We start from the raw sequence: 24,317 nt of genomic DNA, 5'->3' as shown, positions 1-24,317 counted from the left end.
GAATGGTTTTTGGAATTAGGAATATCTGGGTTTGAGTCGTGGCCTTACCATTCACTAGCTGAGTGACCTTGAATAGGTGCCCTAGCATCTCTGACGCTCATTTTTTTTGGGGGGTGGGGTGGGGAGACAGAGTCTCAAGCTGTCTCCCTGGGTGCTGTGGCATCATAGCTCACAGCAACCGCCAACTTGGGCTCAAGTGATCCTCTTGCCTCAGTCTTTCTATTTTTTTTTTTTTTTTTCGCTCAGGCTGGTCTTGAACTCGTGAGCTCAGGCAATCCACCTGCCTCAGCTTCCCAGAGTGCTAAGATTATAGGCATGAGCCACCGCACCGCACCCCATTTTGTTATTTGTAGAATAAAGATATCAGTATCTATGTGGTGGGGTTATTGAAAGAACTCAGGCAAGTGATACACATAAACAAAGTACATAGCTCAGTGTTTGTCACAAAGAAAATGCTCAATAATTGGCAACTGCTATTGTTAATAATATTGCTATTATTTGCCCCAGGAGTAAAGAAAACATACCTGGGTGCCTTCTTTTGCATCCCATTTTCCAGCATGATGGTCCTCCGGGCATCTTCTCGAACCATTTCCAGGAGCTTCTGCAGATCTGATGGGAATATGAGAGGTCACCACTGACCAGAGGACACCCTTGAGATAGGATTGTGCAGGGCAGGGCCCAGCCTCCAAACTGGGATCACCTCTGCTTCTGAGTGTGGGGGGATCTCGAGAGGCATTCCACCTGGGTCCAGGAGGGGCATCTCCTGGCATTTAGTGTGATGTGAATCTGACCATACTACTTCTCTCCTTCAAACCCTCTCAGTGACTCTCCATTTTTCTTTTGATGACATCTATGGTCTTCCACATGGCCTAGGACACCTTCCAGGATCTGGCTGCCCATTTTTATCTCCTGTTTCATCTCGATTCCTTTCCCCCACCTTAAGCTCTACTGCAGCACAGAGAACTGTTGCCACTTCCTGGAAGAAATCATCTTGGTCAGGAAACCCTCTCTGATCTCCACAGGCTGGAATTTCTAAACGGGCAATCCACAGGCTGAATCAGCTTACAAATGTGTTTCATCTGATTCAAGGTGGATGGCAACCTCTTAAAACTGGAAGGTTTTTCATAAAAATCTAGACCTCCAGCTTCCCTAGAAAGGAGTCTGAGACGGACTGCAGCGCCCTCATTGCTGCTGCCTGCTGGTGGCGCCTGCAGACAGACAGATGAGTGCTCTCCAGCTCCCGGTGGCTCCCACCACCCCTCTTTGCATTAGCTAACTCTGATTTTCATACTTAATACATATGTAGTACTATTGATTTTTATATAGAATAGAAACATTTCTTCATACCTGTTGTGGATTGAATCATGTCTTTTCCCCCTCCCCCAGAAAAAAAGATATGTTGAACTTATAATTCTCAGAACCTCAGGCTATGACCTGATTTGGAAATAGGGTTGCCGCAGATGTTATCACAGCCATGCATCGCCTAACAATGGGGATATGTTCTGTGAGATGCATCGATAGGTGATTCTGTTGTTGTTTGAACATCAGAGAGGTATTTACACAAACCTAGATGGTATAGCCATCTATATATCTAGGCTATACCGTACAGCCTGATATTCTTAGGCTATAAACCAGCATGTTATTGCACTGAGTACTATAGGCACTAGAAACATCATGGTGAGTATTTGTGTACCTAAACATATTGGAACATAGAAAAGGTACAGTGAACATATGATATAAGAGATAAAAATGGTGTACCTGTCTAAGCACTTACCAAGGGTGGGGCTTGCAGGACTGGAAGTTGCTCTGGGTGAGTCAGTGAGTGAAGGGTGAGGGAAGGCCTAGGCCATTACACTACTGTAGACTTTATTAACGTGGTACATACAGTTAGGCTACACTAAATTTATAAGAAAAAATTTCTTTCCTTAATGAAATTGAACTTAGTTTATCATAACCTTTTTCTCTATAAACTTTTTAATTCTTTTGTAATAATGCTTAGCTTAAAACAAAACTATGTAATACAACTGTCCAAACATATTTCTTTCTTTATATCCTTATTTTATAAGATTTTTATAAACATTTTTTTGTTTTTACTTTTGAAGCATTTTTGTTAAAAACAAAGTCACAAACACACACCGGAGCCTAGGCCTTCACCAAGTTAGGCTCATCAATTTTGCTGTCTTTTACCTCCACATCTTGTCCTGCTGGAAGGTCTTCAGGAGTAATGACACGCACAGAGCTGCCACCTTCTATGCTAACAATGCCTTCTTTTGGAATATTTCCTGAAGGACCTTCCTGAGGCTGTTTTACAGTTAATTACTTTTTTATATAAGTAGAAGAAACATACTTTAAAATAATGATAAAACATATTATACTGTAAATACACAAACCAGTACAATAGCTGTTTATTATTGCTATCAAGCACAGTACTCTGTACTGCATACAATGGTATGTGCTGTACTGTTTATAGTGCAGGTTTGTTTACGCCAACATCACCACAGACAGGGGAGTAATGCATTGTACAATGTTATGATGGCTCTGACATCACTGAGTGATAGGGATTTTTCAGCTTCATTGTGGTATATGTGGTTTCACTGTTGGGGCACGTGACTGAATTCACACTGGAGTGGGTAGGCCGTCAATACAAAATGTCCAGTGACCTTGTAATAAGAGAAGAGAGACAAACGGGAGAACATGGCTTTAAGATGACAGAGGCAGAGATTGGAGCGATGCATCCGCAGGCCAAGAAATGCCAAGGATTTCCAGCAACCCCCAGAAAAGGCAAGGAAAGATTCTCCCCTGTGGATTTCACAAGGAGCATGACCCTACTGACACATAGATTTTGGATGTCTAACATCCAGAAATGTGAGAAAATTAATTTCTGTTGTTTGAACCACTGTAAAAGAGGCCCTGGGAAACTAATATACCGACATTCTCAGAAGTTGGAAAATGAAACATAAAAGGTGTAAGCTATGTGCTTCAACAAAAGTAGAAGAGAGGAAGTGAATGCTCCTGTTTTGTATGGATAAAGATTTACAAAGCCCTGCCCCATATTCCCTTCACTCCTTTGCACTCACACTTGGGAGTGCCCAAGCATTCAATCTCATGACATCCTTTCCCTGGAGCTTGGAGCTGTCCACGGTGCTGAGACATCACAGTGTGAGGTTGTTAGTTGGTGACTGTGACTCTTCTGGAATTTCTTCTCAGAAGAGACTCAGAGTGAGAAGAGGAGGAAATAGAGAGCCATTGGAGGATCAGAGACATCCCAAGAAATAACAAAAGTAAAACTTTTATGATGGCTTTCAAATAGTTCCAGGAGCCAACAAGAAAACTACAATGGGCAATTAATTACTGGAACTTGAGCAGAAGGGAGAGTTTTAAAAATGTATTCCTAGCACCACAGCCTGTTTGCATCCCCAAATGCACAAATGACTTTTTATTTTTATTTTCTATTTTGATGAAAATATTGGTGGTGTTTGCACTGTCTCAGAACAGACAGTAGAGTGGCTGAGGTTGGTTTCATGTACTCTTGATCTGTCATATTTTCCTCCCTCCTCTGAAATTCTGGAAGCACATTCTCTTCCCTACTCCATGTACCACACCTGGCAAGGTGCCTACCTGTGGTCGCCTACAGCACACTGTCCTCCTGACTTCTATCACAGCACTGATTTCATGGTATGGTAACTGCCTGTTCCCTGTGGGCCTTCCCCTCTAGGCTTTGAGTCCCTTGAAGTCAGGAGCCACATTTTATTTGTCTTTCTATTGATAGCAGCTGGATACATGCTTAGCACATGGGGTCTAAGTCCCTTGTGCTCCCTTGAGTCCCTTGAAGTCAGGAGCCACATTTTATTTGTCTTTTTATTGATAGCAGCTGGACACATGCTTAGCAAATGGGGTCTCAGTCATTAGTGGCTGAACGAAAAGGAAAGAATTCTGGAGACTATGAAATAGATATGGGTACAAATGAAGGTCAGCAATGCCAGTGAAGACACTTCACTCCTTGGTAGGTGCCTGTAGTCAGTTTGAGCTCACCTCAAAAGCCACACGTGGAAGGGAAGGCAGAAGCCCAGTGCCTCCCAAGGCCATTTGTGTCCAGTCTTGTTTATGAATGCAATCACCGGGTTGTAGGGAAAGAGGGCCTTTGCTTAATGACTTTAGAGCCAGCTAGGCTGTAATAAATGTCAACATTAAAGCAGTTTCCACTCCACTTCCTTATTCTCAGGTGGTTTATCTTCCTAGTAATTTACAGACATGATTCCATTTGACCTGGACACGACCTTCATTTTTGTCTTGTCATGTCCACCTGCCCACACAGCCACACATCTCTGAATCCTTTGGGTATGAAACTCATTAGTGAGGGAGCTGTGATTGGTTCTTTTCCTTCCTTCCCTTCTCCTGGGAACCAAGAAGCAACCTCTGATTTCTCCCACCCAAAAGCAAACCCACCCAGGGTTGGGTGGACACCAGCAAATGACCCCAGTGACCTGGTATATTGGGAAGCCCTGTTAGAGAATAATGAGAATCATATACAAAGCTCCATTCTCACTTAATGCACCACATATATTTCTTTTCCTGCTTGCCAAATGCCTCGGGGCAGGAATGGTGCCCACGAATATGAAGGTCCATCCATCATGTAACTGAGCTTGGATATGCGTGAAATAGAACAAAGCCTTGGGACTCCTCAAGGTTACCAAAACCAAATGACTTGTTTGGAAAATGGAGTTTCCCTGAGGAAGACAGTCCTGTGACGGATGTCCATATGCAGAGCAACCTGTTCAGTTCTTAGTCCCCAGGCTGTGGGGATGTCATCACCCATGGCTCAGAGACAGTGGTGTCCTATGGTCTTAAATGCCAAATAACATCCTCAGGGGAAAAAATTCTGTCTTCCTTCTTCTGAAGAATCTCACTCTCAAATGATTAAGCCCATTTCTTCCACTTTTTGGGGGAAAATATAGGCAGTATATATATATATATATATATATTTTTTTTTTTTTGGTATGGAGCTGGTTTGAGGGGGAACATTAGATGGCCTAGGACACATATTTTGAATTGATATTTAAGCTTTGAGATCAGCAGAGGGAATAGCCTATGCTTTGGTTTCTTGGGAATACTACTGTCATTGATTTGGGGCGGGGATCATTCCATGGAGAGGTCACAACCTGCTGTCATCAGTGTTGGCATCCACAATGACTTCTTTATGCAGCCAGTCCTGGAAATTAGACCTCTTGATGTGTCTTTAAGAATAGGATTCATGAATTCAGAATCAATTTGGGGAGGTTTTAGAAGGCAATGAGAGGCTGGGAAATTAATCTACTTTTGTCAAGGCTGTGACAAATGGGATAAAGACTAAGGTGTGACTAGAGGAAAAGGATGGAGAGGCTGAAGTAGAGAACTTTCATTCCCAGAGGTAGATTTCCAGTGGAAATGCATTTCTCAGCCATTTTGTGTACTTATTGTGTGCCAGGCTGAAGGTGCATGAGACATTATTATTCCCCACTTGCAGGGAGCTCACATTCCTTTCCCCTTTCTTCCTTAGTAATAAAACTATGATTCTTTCTGTGTATTGAGGGGATGCATTTATTAGCTCATTTTCCTAACATCCTTTGCAGCTAGGCGTGACCTTGTGACTAAATTCTGGGTAATGAGATTTCAGTAGAAGTGTAGGACGTCACTTCTAAGAGGGATTCTTAAACTTAGCTGGAAGTGGGCACTTTTGTACTTTGTCTACTTCCTTTTTCTTCCAGCCTAGAATGTGGGCGTGATGGCTGGAGTTCCATCTGCCATTTTGGGTCATGAAGTGATGTAGAAGACAGCAGAGAAGAAAGAGAAGGAAGTAGAATCCCTGATGATCCTTTGGAGCTACCTCATCAGCCCCAAATTGTCTTCTTTATTCTGCACAAAAAATACACTTTTATCTTTATAACGTCACTATTTCTTAGGTCTCTATACTCAACCAAAAGAAGTTCCTACTGGATACAGTGAGAAGCCATTGTAAATTAAAATTAAGAACTCAATAAAGGAAAATACAAAGTGCTTGAGAAGAGGGGAACCTGGGGAGTCAGGGAAGGCTTCGCAGAGGAGGGAACATTTGAACTGAGTCTTGAAGATTGAGTAAGAGTCTACAAGACTTCAAGGTCAAGGGTATTTCAGGTAACAGATGTCATGCAAGAATGTGTATTGTTTAAGAAGAGGAAAGTATTTGTGAGGTTAGAGTACCCCGCTTAAGGTGTGAAGCAGCAAGAGCTAAGCCTATTATAAGCAGTATGGGACAAGATCAGATGCAATGTCTTAAAGGCAAAGGGGAATCATTTAAAGATGTTAAGCTGGGAGAGAGTCCATGATGCAGACTAGAAACAGCATGCATGTGTTGCTTTCATGGAAAAGATTGAAAGTGAGTATATATTCACCTTCAGATTGATTGTTTTAAAGAGAGGATTAGAAATCAACAGAGAGGTGATGGGAGGCACTCAAAGTGAAGGAGAGGGAAATGTGGTGAGCCATTTGGCAGGATTGGAGGTGCCTGAGGAAGCTGCCTGCATGTGGGGAAGAGATAGAGAAGAGCACCGTGGGGCTCTACACTTCTCCCTTGAATATTGCACTTGGAGCTTCAGGAGAGGCCTCTCCATCACAGCAGGCCCCTAGTCTGATACAGGGAGCTGACTGGAGACTGTGTAGCAGCATTGCTCTGGAGAGAAGGCACAGGAAAGTACCAATGGCTCCTGAAACCTGGGTGTTGCAATGGTGCCATCTTGAGGTTTCAGCCCCCAAACACTGCAACTACTTGGGGCTCAGGTCCGTTGATGCTGCCTTGCACTGCCCTTGCCAGGTTGGGGAGGGAGCAGGGAGGCTGGGTGCTCTCATGCACCCAATGGCAGGTACTGTGTACTCCCATTGATGCCAAGGGACCCAGGCAGAACTGGTTCCCATGGACCTGGCACCTACTGCCACTGCCTGGGTCACTCTGCCCAGCCACAGCTGCTGTGGGACCCGGGGAGGGGTCACATATCTATATCCCCTGGCTCCTGATGTTGATGCCTGAGTAGCATTGCCACTGATGGACCTGGTTGGGGCAAATGCTCACACCACTGCCACTGCTGCTACCATCACAGGGGAACAGAAAGATGCAGGATAGTAGCAGTGTTAAAGGCTCACACTCCTTCCCGGAAAACCTTCTGGAGTAGGACATCATCCAAGGACCTTCTTCACTGAGCAACAGAGTTCCAGCAGAGTAGAACAGGTGTATCACAAAGCTATCCGTTTTGAGCTAAGATAAGACGTTCCACATGAAAAGGAACCGAAATGAGAACTCAGACAACATGAAAAAACAGGCTGTTGTGATACCCCCAAAGGACCACACTGGCTCTCCAGCAATGAATTCCAATCAAAAGGAACTTGCTGAAATGTCAGCTGTAGAATTCAGAATATTAAACACAAGTAAGATCAATGGGATTGATGAGAAAGTTGAAAGCCAACACAAAGAAACCAAAAAATAATTCAGGACATGGATGAAAAATTTACTAAAGAAGTAGATAATAGAAGAAAAAGTAGAACAGAACTTCTGGAAGTAATATAGTCATTTGGGGTATGTCAAAATACAATGGAAAGTTTTTTTTTTTTCCACAATGGAAATTTTTAAAAACAGACTAGACCAGGCAGAAGAAAGAATTTCAGAGTTTGAAGACAAGAGTTTTAAATTAGCCCAGTCAAAAATCAAGAAAAAATAATCAAGAAGAATGAACAATCTCTCCAAGAAATATAGGATTATGTAAAACAAACAAATATGGGTCATAGATCCACCAGAGGGAGGGGAGAAAAAACAAATAGCATGGAAAACGTATCTGAGGGAGTATTGGAGGGAAATTTTCTGGTATTGCTAGAGAATTAGACATCCAGGTACAATAAGGTCAGTGAACACCTCGGAGATTCAAGGCAAATAGCACATTACCAAGGCACACAGTCACTAGTCTTCCAAAGCAAAAGTGGAAGAGAAAATCCTGTAAGTTGTGAGATGAAGGTGTCAAGTAGCATACAAAAAAAACAAAAAAACAAATCCACTAGACGAATGGCAGAAACCTTACAAGCCAGAAGGGGTTTGGTCTCATTTTTAGACTTCTTTAACAGAACAACTTTCAGCCAAGAATTTAGTATCCTGCAAAACTAAGTTTTATAAATGAAGGGAAAATAAACGCTTTCCCAGAGAAGCAAACACTAAGTGAATTTGTCACCACTAGATCTATTCTATAGAAAACGCTTAAAAGTGCCCTATACATGGAGCAGAAAAGTCAATATTTACCAATGTAAAATCACTCAAAAGTTAAAACTCACAGCTCTTACAAAACACAAAGAAAACAAAGCAACTAGGTAACAATCAATGTGATGACCAGAATAGTATCTCACATATCAATACTAACATTGAATGTAAATGGTCTTCATGCCCCACTTAAACGATATATATAGGCTAAATGGATTAAAAAAACACAAACCAAATATAAGTTGTCTCCCAAAAACCCATTTAACTTGAAAAAATTCTCATAGACTTAAGGTAAAGGGGTAGAAAAAATTCCATGTAAATGGAAACCAAAAGTGAGTAGAAGTAGCTATTCTCATATCATATAAAATAACCTTTGAATCAACAATGGTTAAAAAAAAATGACAAAGTTGTCGTCATATAATGATAAAGGAATCAAATCAAGAATACATATAGGCACCTAACAGAGGAGGCCCCAAGTTCATAAAACAAATTCTACTAGCTCTAACGAAAGAAATGAGTGACAAGAAATGAGTGTAGGAAAGATTAATCTGATTTTTTTGTCTGCCTTTTATTTCTTATTCTTTCTAGAAACTTCGGTAAATCACAGTGATTAGGTGTGACTTGAAGGCTAGATTGCCTGGGTTTCAAATTCTGTCTCCATCACTTACTAGCTGTGTGACTTTGGGCAAATAATTTAACTTCTCTGTGCATCAGCAAACAGGAATAAAAAAGTTTTTGTGAGGACTAAATGAATGAATATACATGTAAAGGAGATGCCACATGAAAGTCCTCTTAAGTATTAACTATAGTTTTATCATCATTATCATTATCATTACTTTAGGAAAAAAATAGAGAAAAATACAACTATAACTGGAGTATAACTCAAGTCATTCTTGGCCAACTGGGAGCAATAAGTGGGGGTAGTAGGGAGTGGTGAGGACTGTGGAAAACTGGAAAGTGCATGCCACAGCTAAGGGGGCCAAGCTCTAGTTGATTACTGCCATGCAGGGTTGCATGCCCACTGTTTCAAAGAGTTGAATTTTTAGAAAAGAATCAGAACTTTTTTGCCAAATCTCTTAATCTTGAAAAGTCACCCCTAATTATTTTTTACAATGTCTTGCCTATGCTAAATAAATGTATGTAGTGAAATCTCCTTAGGAGCCTCCAGTTTTCTGTCTGTAAGACAAAAGCGGTAGGCAAGAAGTGGGTAGGCTTGTGGAAGTTTTGGGAGACAGCACGGATTGGAGCAGGCACATGGTCTTCCTCCCAGATGTGGGAGGAAGGTGGCCATTGGGAAAAGGTCTATGGTGTCCTAGATGCCTAGAAAGATGACTCCATTCACTCTTTCCCTCACTGCAGTCTTCTTGCTTCTCTGTTCCCTTCTGCTGTCAGTTCTCAAGCTGCCACTAGGAGAAGCTTATGCAAATTCTGGGGCACAGGCAGTGTCTTGAAGCTGGGGCATTTCTCAGGTCTTCTTATTTAAGAGCAAGGCTTTTTTTTTTTTCCTATGACTTTTTTTTTTTTTTTTATTAAATCATAGCTGTGTACATTAATGCAATCATGGGGTACAATGTGCTGGTTTTATATACAATTTGAAATATTTGCATCAAACTGGTTAACATGGCCTTCATGGCATTTTCTTAGTTATTGTGTTAAGACATTTATATTCTACATTTAGTAAGTTTCACCGTAGGTATGGTTCCATCCATTACCCTCCCTCCACCTGTCCTCCCTCCTCCCCTCCCCTCCCTTTCCCCTTTCCCTATATTCTTGGGCTATAATTAGCTTTCATATGAAAGCTATAAATTAGTTTCAGAGTAGGGCTGAGATACTTGGATACTTTTTCTTCCATTCTTGAGATACTTTGCTAAGAAGAATATGTTCCAGCTCCATCCATGTAAACACAAAAGAGGTAAGGTCTCCATCTTTCTTTAAGGCTGCATAATATTCCATGGTGTACATATACCACAATTTATTAATCCATTTGTGGGTTGATGGGCACTTGGGCTTCTTCCATGACTTAGCGATTATGAATTGGGCCGCAATAAACATTCTGGTACAGGTATCTTTGTTACAATGTGATTTTTGGTCTTCTGGGTATGTATCTAGTAGAGGAATTGTAGGATCGAATGGCAGGTCCATTTTTAGATCTGTAAGTGTTCTCCAAACATCTTTCCAAAAGGGACATACTAGTTTGAATTCCCACCAGCAAGGTAGAAGTGTTCCCTTTTCTCCACATCCATGCCAACATCTCTGGTTTTGGGATTTTGTGACGTGGGCTAATCTTACTGGGGTTAGATGATATCTCAAAGTAGTTTTGATTTGAATTTCTCTGATGATTAAGGATGATGAGCATTTTTTCATATGTCTGTAGGCTGTGCACCTGTCTTCTTCACAGAAGTTTCTCTTCAAGTCCCTTACCCACCCTGAGATGGGATCACTTGTTCTTTTCTTCTAATACGTTTGAGTTCTCTGTGGATTCTGGTTATTAAACCTTTGTTGGAGACATAACCTGCAAATATCTTCTCCCATTCTGAGGGCTGTCTGCTTGCTTTACTTACTGTGTTCTTGGCTGTGCAGAAGCTTTTTAGTTTGATCAGGTCCCAGTAGTGTATTTTTAATGCTGCTTCAATTGCCCGGGGGGTCTTCCTCATAAAATATTTGCCCAGGTCGATTTCTTCAAGAGTTTTCCCTGCACTTTCTTCTAGTATGTTTATAGTTTCATGTTTTTAAAGTTTAAATCTTTAATCCAGTAAGAGTCTATCTTAGTTAATTGTGAAAGGTGTGAGTCCAGTTCACCCAGCACCATTTGTTAAATAGGGAATCTTTTCCCCACTGAGTGTTTTTAATTGGCTTGTCAAAGATCAAATAACGGTAAGTAGCTGGGTTCATCTCTTGGTTCTCTATTCTGTTCCATACATCTACCTCTCTGTTTTTATGCCAGTACCATGCTGTTTTGATCACTATCGATTTATAGTATAGTCTGAGGTCTGGTAGCATGATTCCTCCTGATTTGTTTTTATTTCTGAGTAATGTCTTAGCTATTCGAGGTTTTTTTCTGATTCCATATAAAATGAAGTATTATTTTCTCGAGATCTTTAAAGTATGACAGGGGAGCTTTAATAGGGATTGCATTAAAATTGTATATTGCTTTGGGTAGTATGGACATTTTAACAATGTTGATACTTCCCAGCCATGAGCATGGTATGTTTTTCCATTTATTAACATCTTCAGTTATTTCTTTTCTTAGAGTTTCATAGTTCTCTTTATAGAGATCTTTCATATCCTTTGTTAGGTAAACTCCCAAATATTTCATCTTCTTTGGCACTACTGTGAAAGGAATAGAGACCTTGACTGTTTTTTCAGCTTGGCTATTGTTGGTAGATATAAAGGCTACAGATTTATGGGTGTTGATTTTTTTAGCCTGGGACATTGCTGTATTCCTTGATCACTTCTAAAAGTTGTGTAATAGAATCCCTAGTGTTTTCCAGATATACGATTGTGTCATCTGCGAAGAGTGAAAGTTTGATCTCTTCTGACCCTATATGGATACCCTTGATCGCCTTTTCTTCCCTAATTGTGATGGCTAAAACTCCCATTACAATGTTAAAGAGCAGTGGAGACAATGGGCAGCCTTGCCTGTTTCCTGATCTGAGTGGAAATGATTTCAGTTTAACTCCGTTCAAAATGATATTGGCTGTGGGATTGCCTCTATCAGAAATGTCCCTTCTATACCAATTTTCTTAAGTGTTCTGATCATGAAGGGATGCTGGATATTATCAAAAGCTTTTTCTGCATCAATTGAGAGAATCATATGGTCTTTGTTTTTTAATTTGTTTATGTGCTCAATCTATAAATATATTTATAGATTTATGTATATTGAACCAGCCTTGAGACCCTGAGATAAAACTGACTTGGTCATGATGTATAATTTGTCTGATGTGTTGCTGGATTCTGTTTGTTAGGATCTTGTTGAGTATTTTTGTATTTTTGCATCAATATTCATTAGTGATATTGGTCTATAATTTTCTTTTCTTATTGGGTCTTTTCCTGGTTTGGGGATCAAGGTGATGTTTGCTTCATAGAATGTATTGGGTAGTATTCCTTCTTTTTCTATATTTTGGAAAAGGTTGAGTAATATAGGTACTAGTTGCTCTTTAAAGATTTGATAGAATTCTGATGTGAAGCCATCTGGTCCCAGGTTTTTCTTTTTAGGGAGATTTTGTATAGTTGATGCTATTTCAGAACTTGATAAAGGCCTGTTCAACCTTTCCACTTTGTTCTGGCTAAGTCTTTGTAGGTGGTGTGCTTCTAAGTATTGGTCAACTTCCTTCAGATTTTCATATTCTGAAAAAAAGTTTCTTGTAATATTTATTAAGGATTTTTTGAATTTCTGAGGAGTCTTGTTATTTCATCTTTACCATTTCTGAGTGATGAAATCAGATTTTACTCTTTTTTTCCTGGTTAGGTTAGCCAAGGTTTATCTATTTTATTGACCTTTCAAAAAACCAACTTTTTGATTTATTGATCTGTTGTATAATCCTTTTTTTTTTTTATTGTTGGGGATTCATTGAGGGTACAATAAGCCAGGTTACACTGATTGCAATTGTTAGGTAAAGTCCCTCTTGCAATCATGTCTTGCCCCCATAAAGTGTGACACACACCAAAGCCCCATCCTCCTCCCTCCGTCCCTCTTTCTGCTTTTCCTCCCCCCCATAACCTTAATTGTCATTAACTGTCCTCATATCAAAATTGAGTACATAGGATTCATGCTTCTCCGTTCTTGTGATGCTTTACTAAGAATAATGTCTTCCACTTCCATCCAGGTTAATACAAAGGATGTAAAGTCTCCATTTTTTTTTAATAGCTGAATAGTATTCCATGGTGTACATATACCACAGCTTGTTAATCCATTCCTGGGTTGGTGGGCATTTAGGCTGTTTCCACATTTTGGCGATTGTAAATTGAGCTGCAATAAACAGTCTAGTACAAGTGTCCTTATGATAAAAGGATTTTTTTCCTTCTGGGTAGATGCCCAGTAATGGGATTGCAGGATCAAATGGGAGGTCTAGCTTGAGTGCTTTGAGGTTTCTCCATACTTCCTTCCAGAAAGGTTGTACTAGTTTGCAGTCCCACCAGCAGTGTAAAAGTGTTCCCTTCTCTCCACATCCATGCCAGCATCTGCAGTTTTGAGATTTTGTGATGTGGGCCATTCTCACTGGGATTAGATGATATCTCAGAGTTGTTTTGATTTGCATTTCTCTAATATATAGAGATGATGAACATTTTTTCATGTGTTTGTTAGCCATTCGTCTGTCATCTTTAGAGAAGTTTCTATTCGTGTCTCTTGCCCATTGATATAAGGGATTGTTGGCTTTTTTCATGTGGATTAATTTGAGTTCTCTATAGATCCTAGTTATCAAGCTTTTGTCTGATTGAAAATATGCAAATATCCTTTCCCATTGTGTACATTGTCTCTTTGCTTTGGTTATTGTCTCCTTAGCTGTACAGAAGCTTTTCAGTTTAATGAAGTCCCATTTCTTTATTTTTGTTGTTGTTGCAATTGCCATGGCAGTCTTTTTCATGAAGTCTTTCCCCAGGCCAATATCTTCCAGTGTTTTTCCTATGCTTTCTTGGAGGATTTTTATTCTTTCATGCCTTAAATTTAAGTCCTTTATCCATTTTGAATCAATTTTTGTGAGTGGGAAAAGGTGTGGGTCCAGTTTCAGTTTTTTACATGTAGATATCCAGTTCTCCCAACACTGTTTATTGAATAGGGAGTCTTTCCCCCAAGGTATATTCTTGTTTGGTTTATCGAAGATTAGGTGGTTGTAAGATGTTAGTTTCATTTCTTGATTTTCAATTCGATTCCAAGTGTCTATGTCTCTGTTTTTGTGCCAGTACCATGCTGTCTTGACCACTATGGCTTTGTAGTACAGACTAAAATCTGGTATGTTGATGCCCCCAGCTTTATTTTTATTACTAAGAAGTGCCTTAGCTATAGGGGTTCTTTTCCGGTTCCCTACAAAATGCAGAATCATTTTCTCCAAATCTTGAAAGTATGATGTTGGTATTTTGATAGGAATGGCATTGAATAGGTAGATTGCTTTGGGAAATATAGACATTTTAACAATGTTGATTCTTCCAATTCATGAGCATGGTATGTTCTTCCATTTGTTAATATCCTCTGCTATTTCCTTTCTGAGGATTTCATAATTTTCTTTATAGAGGTCCTTCACCTCCTTCGTTAGGTATATTCCTAGGTATTTCATTTTCTTTGAAACTATGGTGAAGGGAGTTGTGTCCTTAATTAGCTTCTCATCTTGACTGTTATTGGTGTATACAAAGGCTACTGACTTGTGGACATTGATTTTATTGTATAATCCTTTTGGTTTCGATTTCATTTAATTCTGCTCTAATTTTGGTTATTTCTTTTCTTCTGCTGGGATTGGAACGTTCTTCCTTTTCCAGTTGCTTGAGGTGTCCCATTAATTTGTTAACTTCCTCTGTCCGTTCTCTTGAGGAAGGCTTGCAGTGCTATAAATTTTCCTCTTAGAACGGCCTTTGCGGTATCCCACAGGTTCTGATAATTTGTGTCTTCGTTGTCATTTTGTTCCAAAAATTTGGTAATTTACTTCTTCATCTCGTCTATGACCCAGCTATCATTCAGCATAAGGTTATTTAGCTTCCATGTTTTTGTGATTCCTGTTGTTGCTGAGTTCAACTTTTATTCCATGATGGTCCGAGAAATGCAGGGAATAATTTCTATGTTTTAAAATTTACTGAGGTTAGACTTGTGACCTAAGATGTGATCGATGTTGGAGTATGTTCTGTGAGCTGATGAGAAGATAGGGGAGGGGATTCTCGTCTGCTTGGGGATGGATTTTGTACCTTTTGTTTGTATCCTTGGGGTCGCAGCTCGCGTCAGCAGGGTTGATGTGCATTCTTTAACCTTCTCTCTTGGCTCAGCTCCAAGCCATCAGCTTACTTGCTAAATTTCTGTCCTTTAACTCTCCTTTTGGGCGGAACCTCTGTGGAAAGCTAGCTCCAGTCAACCATCTTGCCTCTGCCCCCAAGAGCAAGGCTTTAAAGTCAAAAGACGTACAAGCGTGGACATAACATTAGTAATCACACAAACACTTTAGAAAAGTAAGACACTTTGGTCCCGTACCCAAGACTTTCCAGAGACTTCCTGTTGCACTTGGAATAATTCTGAAGTCTGACTTGCCCCACAAAAGCCCTGCATACTCTGGCCTGTGCTTCCCTCCATGGCTTTATGGCTTTAGAGCTCAGTTCAAACAGAGCTAAGAGAGGCTTTCCTTGACCACTCAGGCTAAATTAGCGCAAACCCACAAGGGTCTCTCTGTAGCCCAATATCCTGTTTTATTTTCTTCCAAGAACATGTCGCTTTGCTATTTATGTTTTCTTTTCTTGTCTATCACTTCCTACTAAAATGTAAGATTGGGAAAGGAAGGATTTGTAACTTAGTTCCAAGCATACAGTAAGTGCTCAACAAGTACGTGTTGATGAAAGAGGGTTCAAGAAATCCATGAGTCACGTATCTGCTGGTGGTTTATCCTGGATCCTCTCCATCTCAGATAATACTTCTATTCAGAAAACAGCCTTTCAAGGCTTAGAATTTTTCTTGGTCCCCTGCTGACAGGCAGGGATGATGGGAATTTTTCTTATTGGTGGTCATTACTCTGAGTCCTGACCACCTTCTGGACTTCTGCACTTCTGCTCACTTCCATCGTGGGCCCACATGGATTCTTGGTGTACCCCCCGGCCTTCTGTTCAGCTGCCTTGAATCTACACTACATGCAGGCCTTATCAGCTCTGCCAAGCCCAGCCTTGGTTGTCACAGGAATTCTAGAAGGGGTGAAATAACACAGGTTGGGGGACCTCAGCTTGGACACTACTGAGGAGACACAGCAGATGGGGAGGAAGTAGGACAATGTCCTGTGCACCAGAGTCAATGATTGTGTGGTGAGCCACATGTCTCCTTCCTGTCCCTGAACTTTCTTACTTCTGCCTTCTCCATCTTCCAAATGAATTCTTATGAATCCTTCTCTTCCTTTTCCTATCTCCTTTGACTGTATAACCTCAAGCCAGAAAGTTGTGAGAAAAATTTTTTATACAACTTAATGGAATCCATTCACAATTCTGTCTGGTTCGGGCCCACGACCTCCCCACCCTCAGAGAGTATACAAACTTATGTATACAAGGGTGCTTGGATTGTTTCCTTGGGCAAAGCCCATAGCTTTTGACAGATTTTCTAAAAGATCTGTGTTCCCTAATTGGGAACCCCTGAAAAGGCTTATTCCAGAGTGTTGACCCCAGAGTGATACAACTTCCATCTGTAGAATGTTCAGGAAAAGACAAATCCCTAGAGACACAAAGTACGTTTGTGGTTGCCTAGGGGCTCTGAGTGGGAAGGGGACAAAGTTTTCTTTTGGGTTGATGGAAATGCTCTAAAATTAGATTGTGGTGATGGTTACACAACCACGTAAATTTAAAAAAATCATTCAATTGTACTTTTTTTTTTTTTTTTGCAGTTTTTGGCCAGGGCTGGGTTTGAACCTGCCACCTCTGGCATTTGAGGCCAGCGCCCTACTCCACTGAGCCACAGGCACCGCCCTCAATTGTACCTTTAAAATGAGTGAATTTTATGGTATGTAAGTTAAACCTCAGTCTAGCTGTTAGAAAAATAGACACTGAATTTCAAAAACAGCATGAAAAAATATAAATGTCCAATTAATATTTTTTTACACTGTTTGATTACATGTTGAAATGATAATGTTTTGAATAAATTGGGCTAATAATATTTTTTAATATTAAAAGAGGGCAATTGGTGACCATGGGCTACCTCCCTAGAAGGATATTGAACAAAGCCAGGGAACTCCATGTCTCCTTTAACTGAGTAAGGGTGGAGGTGGAGCAAAAGGGGTTCTTAACCTCTGTCCTAAAGGCCAAGAGTCAGGGCAGACTGGTCAGATCACAGGTAGGACTTACTGATGTGGAGAGGTTCTTCCTCGGGCTTGGTTGAAGACGACTCGTTGTCCTCAATGTCCTTACTGCCGGTCACTGGGGTCATACTCTGGGGCTCATCTGAGCCAGGGTTCATAGAAATCATGCTGCTCTGGGGGGATGACCCCCCACTGGTCCGCGTCAGACTGAGCGTGGAGCCGCGACGACTTGGCTTGCGGCTGGCGGCTCGCCCTATAGGGACTTTGTATTTCTTGGACTAAAGGAAACAGAGAAGGAAGAGAGATTTTAGAAGGGAGAAAAAAGGATGGAAGAAAGGCAGGAAGAAAGGGGGAGGAGTGAAGGAGAAAAGGAAGGGAAGACAGGAAGGAAGAAACGGAGGAGGAAGGAAGGCTGGGTAGAGAAAAAGCAAAAACCTGGCTTTGACTGTGAATTCCTTTTAGCTCTTTCCAAACACTATGGGACATATCCTGGATGTGGAGTGACCTTTTGCCACACATGAAGACAATTTAAAAAACTGTGATTATTTGAAGCGAGTGTGACAGCTCTTACTCTATCACATGGGTGCATGATTGCCTAATCTGTATTCCAGTGATGTTGCCAAGACCCAGAATAGTTTCCGACTTTTCTTTTGTAATAACTACTGGAGTTGTTTTCTAAACTGTAGAAGAGGATAGACCTAATTTCTTTAGCTACATCTTTGTTCTGCCCCCCAAATTGCATGCATCAACTTGGGCCTCAAAGAAGGAAGATTTGTATCCACTGGAGTTTCCAAAGAATGCAAGGTGGAAAAAATTCTAGGCGGTGGGGTCGGGGAAACAGATTTGTTTGGTGGGGTGTCATTCCTGTGGGGGAAGGAGCGATGGTTGTGCTGGGTGACTCATCCTAGATGAAATTAAGCAGTAGGGAGGGAAAGTCTTGTGAGGGGAGTGTGGATTTTTTGAAAGGAGTTAAGAAGGGTTGGTTACAGGAGTGTGTGTTCTTGTGTGTGCACGTGTCTACCCCCCTGCGAGACTGGTGTCACTTCAGAACACACTGTTTGGGGTTATGTCCTCATTTAACTCATGACCCAAATTTCAGAAAGACTTCCTAACTTGCCCAAGATCACACTGCTAGCAGGTAACAGAACTAGAATTCAAACCCAGGTCAGGCTAATGCCAAAGCTAATTACTATGCTGTAGTTAAGAATACTTCAGAAGCTTTTTTTTTTTTTTGTGGCATTGAAAATGCCCTTGATTCCATCCTCATGACTCTTTATGGCATTTAAAATGCCAGGTTTACAGTGGGGAAGAATAGGTCCTCAGCCGCTTAAGCTACAGTTTATACTCAATTAATAGAAACAATTTTATCTGGGAACATTTAAAATGAAAGCACTTTAGCAGCAGGCTGATGTCTTCCTTAGATGAAACTCATAGTGTCTGATATTCTAGGAAGGAAAATAGGGAGCAGAGACAGCCCTGAAGGACACACATATTGAACAGGGTGGGGAGAGAATTCTATTTGCAGGATTCATTTCAGGAAGTCCATTGTATGTGATCAGAAGTTGTATTTTGATTGGCTTCCTTGTGGAGCGGGGGGTGGGGGGGGTGGGGGGGAGGATCTTTTCTGTTCTAGAAGGGGGAGGAATTTCTTGGTTGCACAGGGGAAGAAGAAGGTGGGGGAAGGGCAGGGTCGTGGGGTTAAAGATGAGCTCTCTCTCTGTGCCCACCCCTATATCCCCCAAATCTTCAGCAAAATTCTGTACAAATGATAGAACACTTCAGGATGTGACAAGTTGGGGAATTCGGAGTTTGAGCCGAGTTTAACCAGATCTCCAAGAGGGCACGCAGTTAAAAAAATTATTGTGATACAGAGAAAGCAAATATCAGAAGTTGGAAAACGTTGATAAATTAGGAGCTTGGTACAGTGCTTTCTCGGTCTTGACACTGCCATTGGTCAAGAGCTTGCCAGCCTAACCCTCTATTCCCAGCCACCTTGGGGAAAGAGGATGTCAGGGTTTGGTTCAGGGATAATACATGTAGAAGTTGCTTCTTTATGTTTTATAAGCACAGTATGAATTCCTGATTCCAGGAACCATACTCTTTAGATCAATGTAATTTTTGAGGGCTGGACAGATTGTGTCACAAGGGAGCCTAGAGTCTTGTAGTGAGCACTGGAGTCAGAGTCAGGGGACCTCAGGGATAAGTCATACTGCCATGTCTTGGTTTCCTCATTTATAAAACAAAAAGAGTGGACTGGGATCATCTCCAGAGAGCCTTCTATACCCAGAGTTCTGGGTGCATCTTCCTTGAGCTAGGATTTTATCTTTTGCTCTGAAAGTGCCATTAAGTAAAACTATTAACCACCCTAGCCAGGAAATCCAAAGTGAAAGGCTGACACTTCTGATTGAGAGTGGCAGAAAAATAAAATGTGTGTGTGTGGGGGGAGATGTGACAGGCACTTTCAGCATCTCGCTTGGCCTTTATTGAACCAACTCTTTCTGAATTGACTGAAATCCCTAAGTGCTGCTTCCTTATTTTTTATATTTCACCCAGGAGTGGTGTTAATCAGCTGCTGGCTTCCACCTCAGTAGAGGCTGACTTTTGGCAACAGAGGAAAAGATTTCCTTGAATAGTTCCTTACACTTCCTATGAAGCAGGGGTTGCAAACTGGTGGCCCGTGGGGAGGTATTTTTAGTTACTAGGATTTTATGACATTGGGGGATTTTTATATAACAAACTAAGATTTTTGGTTTCTCTTGGAAGTAATAAGCCCAGGGTTCCCATTCTTACATGGAAAAATGAGCTAGAGCTGAGCAGAGTTTCTTTCCCTTAGGTGTGCACAAATGCTCTGGTTTGCCACAGACATCACCACTCCCTACTGTACTCCCACTTCTGTCCCATGGACTTGCCCTTATTGGTTAGAAATCTGGCCTGATTTCTCCATGAATACAATTTGCCTGGTCTATAGGAACGCTGCCTTGGCACTGACAAGCTCTATCGTACAGAGGAATATCAGGGGCTGTCAGAGTTGGTGAGATTCTCTCTTCCAAAGTCCTCTTTTTATAGGCAGAGAAAATGAGATCAGGAGAAGAGAAAGGACTTATTGAGAATTGAGTCACTGCATCTGAGCCCTGTTTTCTGAGTCCAAATTTAGTGGCCCTCACCCTTACAGTGGACCATGCTGCAGCCCAGGTTTGACCCTGCAAAGTTGCTAGGGAAGTCAGTTTGTGAGAGTCTAAGTATAGCAATTCACTCTCCCCACCCGCACCAATTTTAGTGGTGAACATGGCTGAAGGACTTTTTTGTTGTTTTCTTTAGGTTTGTGGCTCCTGCTGCTTTTCCTGTGCATTCCTGGAGATGGATGCACATGATATCTCCATAGCAACTTTCTGTAATAAAAACAAAGGCTCCTCCTACTTCTCAAGCCTAGGAGCACCCTGATGAAAGAGCAAGAAAATGGTGAAACTTTTCATATGGGGCAATTATAAGCATGACATCATGGAGAACAGGTGTTTGAAAAGGCCTGAGTTTAATAAACAGACCCAAAATTAACTCCCATCTCTGCCAGTACCCAGCAGGGTAACCTCATGCAAATTACTCAACTTCTCTGACTCTCAAATTCCTCCTCTCCCACCTGGGGATAAGCATAGAGCCCCATGGGGCTAGTAAGAGGGCACAGTATACATGAAGAGGTCCCCTAGTGCAGAACCTGGTCTGTTGCAATTACGTTGAAAAGAGGCCTCTAAAAATTATATAACTGAAATAGTGCTGATCATTTTCACATTTTTAAAGCGAGTTTACCTAATGTTTCCTGGGGTTCTTGGCTGAAGTTGAGAGGTAGGCAGATAGCAGCATGATATGCATTTCATGGGCGAGAAGACAGGTTCAGCAAACAATAGTTACGTGCTTGCCCAACTAACCTTCACCTATCTTAATTGCTGTTGTTATTATTATTGGGCTTGTGTTTTGAGTAGATAAACTTGGGAGGTTCTAGGTCAGAAATAGTTTTGGGTAAAAAGAATCTATGTCTTGACATCTTCTTGATAATAAACATATGTCCCAGTGTATAGGAAATCCTGTCAGTTGAAGCACTCATTTCTTGTTTTCTGATTGAGTTAAAAAAAAAAAAAAGAGAGAGACAGAGGGAGAGAGAGAGAGAGAGATAGAGAGAGAGAGAGAGAGAAATGACTGTTATTGATTTAAAGATAGAGTGAGATGAGTCCATTTCCTTCTGGTGACAATCTTATTAAGCAGCTGCTTAGCACTCCCTCTTTCCCCATCAGGTAGTGTCCAGCCTGATGTCATTTCTTCCGTAATCCCCAGATAAACATTTTAATTAAAATTTACAAAAATCCTCCAACAGCATGTGGTTCTGACTTCCCTTCACTCTGAGAACCAACTAGGAAAAAAAAATTCCCATCAGAAGAAAGACCTGTGAAAATGCTCCTGGGCTCAAGTTGGGGCCTGGGAGCCAGACGGGCAGCCTGCCTGTGGCGGGTTACCTTTGGCGCTGGCGCTGTGATGAACTGCTCCCACTTCTGTCCCATGGACTTGTCCTTATTGATTTTTTTTATTGTACTCTTGCTTCCACCAGGGTCCCTGAGTAAGAAACAGTTTAATGAATTTTCTGTTTCCAGAGCTTCAGGTTATTACGCGTTCTTTTAGGAAATGTAATAAATAGAGGAAGAATGGTGGCTGGTCTCTGTTAGGATTTTTCCCCCTCCTCCTGTACCTGTGACAAAGCAAGAGGCACAGTTGTCAGTAGCTGGGTTTTTAAAGTGGAATTGGGATTAGAAGGGACCATTGCTAACTGGGAGGGGCCGAGGGAGGAGGCTCAGGGAGGTGGCGTGTATCTGTATCCTTTTTGCATCTGTTTTGCAGTTTAGACTCCTGGGTAAGCCTTCAATTACTCCTGGCATGAACAGGAAACCCATGTTCATTTCTGAATCTCTGCTTTGACCATTGCCTAAGGGTCCCACCATCAGGGACACTTCTGAGTTGAACAGAGAACATTACTGGGTTGGACTGAGTTGAGGGGAGCTTGTTGAGTGGACTGCGTAATGAAAATCACTGATTGGAGGTTTATCCAGCAGAAGTTCTCTATGATGTTATGTGCAGGACACCCCTGTGCCTTCTCACTGAATCATCTCCATCACTGTAACTTTGTGATATAGTCACTGTCATCCCATTTCACAGCTGAGAAAACAGACTCAGGAGGCTGAGGTCACTTACCCAGATGGATTTACAAAGAAACTAATGAGGCTAAAGCTTTGAGGCCCCTCACATACATGAGTCCTCCACCTAATTTTGTATTGTAATTTTTGTATCCTTTTTCTTAAAATCTCCCCTCCCCCAATTAAATAAGCTTCAGGTCCCCACAAAACCTGCACCCTCCCTTCAGGGACTGAGAATTTTCTGGGTAGGAGACTTGAAGGCCCAGCAGGTGCTGTGGGTGACGTGTCCATCACCCCTTCTCTGGAACCCATGAGACCAGACGTGTGGCCAAATTCATAGTTTTGGCATTTTGGAAAGGACATGCTGCACACACTGTGTTAGCAGAGTCCCTCTGATGGGGTCTGGAGCAGCGACCTGTAATTGAGTGCATTATCATTCCTGCAGTGAAGCATGTGAAGCATGTGGATATTTACACTTAGTGGGATAGATAAAGACTGTAAATAGTTTCAGGTCAAGTTTTGCAGCCAGTTTGGTTCTTGTCAGATTCTGCTACCGAATGAGTTATGGAAAAACTAAGTTTTCAGAGCTTTTTGGATCTTGGACTTGTGGCTATAGGGCAGTGGGTCTCTATTGGTAAGTAAGCAGGGGTCTCAGCATGCAGTCTCTCCACCACCTTTACATATCTATTGACTAATCACTTGGTCTGTCATTCTCTCTGTCCATTTCCATCTATCCATGCAACTCTTTCTTTATCTCCCTTTTCCTCTGCAGAGAGGATTTTAGATGGCTGGGAATCTTTGTTTAAAATATTTGGCTGGCTCTCACCTAGTCGGGAGCAGGGACTTGAGGAAATAAGATGGGCAGACCTGTTTTGATCAAGGGAGATCAAGGGAGACCTAGGCTGGTTAGTACTGAAAGCAGTACTGGGGGGTGGGGAAGTGCTCAGATATAGAAGGTAAAAGGTGATTGAGATAAACCTAACTGAAGGCTGACTTCTTATGGCCTGGGGGGCCAGAGTAGCAGAATCAAATCTTCTGATGGACCCGGCTGAACATCTACCTGCAAACAGCTACCCCGAAATACACACAGACTCCAAGGTGGAAGTCGGGCTGGGGAGGGTGGGATGAGAATGTGTCTCTGAGCTTTTGTAAGACTTAATGTTTGATTACACAATAAAAAGACCTCTGAATAATTAACAGTGAAACTCAGTTAAGTTGGTTCTGCCTGCCTCTCCCCTGAGTAATCAAATTAGGGGATATTTAAAAATCCATCCAGAGGAAACAGCAGTAGCAATGCTTCAGACCTATAAACAATATTTAAACTAGCGGGACTTTTGAAGTGTGGTTTGAGGATCGCCAACTGGAAGCATTAGCGCTTTTTGCTTTGGAGAGTTTCCTTCAAGGCTTTTTGCAAGGCTTCAAGGCTTTTTGCTTTTCCCTTTGCTCAGGCAGGCCCTGCTGAGCCTCCAGCCTCTTCTTGAAGTTCAAAAGCAACTCCCTTTCCCCTTTTAAAATTAAATCTCGTCCCAACCAAGCTTTCAAAATCTTAAAAAATTCAGGTCCAATGGGGAAGATGGAAGTTTTCCACTAATGCTGACTTCCAAGATGACCCGAAATTTATTGCGACTAAATGAGTTAAAAATGCAGCAAGATTCCCACAGACCTTAAAAAGGCTCTGAGGCCTTGCTCTTGCAAAGCCATCGGTAAAGAAAAGACCTGGTTAGACAGAATCGGTCTTTCTGATGTTTCATTTTCAGTAGCAAATAAACCAAAGAGGAAGATCAATAGAGAGAAGAAAAAAAATAAAACCACCCAGCTTGGGTAGGCCACTACACACTTTGTGGACAGGGGCCAAAGCAAAGTGATGTTCCTTCCTCACGTCTGGTGGGGTAATTGTGAATGTCCTTGGCCAAGTAGTCGCTGTTC

General features: G+C 41.5%; 1 protein-coding gene across 1 annotated transcript in view; it reads right to left on the bottom strand.

The window, feature by feature from the left end:
- CCDC60 (coiled-coil domain containing 60) overlaps positions 1-24,317 on the bottom strand; it is a 198,370-nt gene that overhangs the window by 12,290 nt on the left and 161,763 nt on the right. Inside the window, exons 8-10 of the mRNA XM_053589374.1 lie at positions 21,720-21,816; positions 17,264-17,495; positions 525-609 (exon numbers count right to left, since the gene is read on the bottom strand). Coding sequence (XP_053445349.1) covers positions 525-609; positions 17,264-17,495; positions 21,720-21,816 — 414 coding nt within the window. The remainder of the gene's footprint in view (positions 1-524; positions 610-17,263; positions 17,496-21,719; positions 21,817-24,317) is intronic.

This window comes from Nycticebus coucang, chromosome 4 (genome assembly GCF_027406575.1).
Source record: "Nycticebus coucang isolate mNycCou1 chromosome 4, mNycCou1.pri, whole genome shotgun sequence".
Lineage (NCBI taxonomy): Eukaryota > Metazoa > Chordata > Mammalia > Primates > Lorisidae > Nycticebus > Nycticebus coucang.
This window is presented reverse-complemented; position numbering and strand designations above follow the sequence as displayed.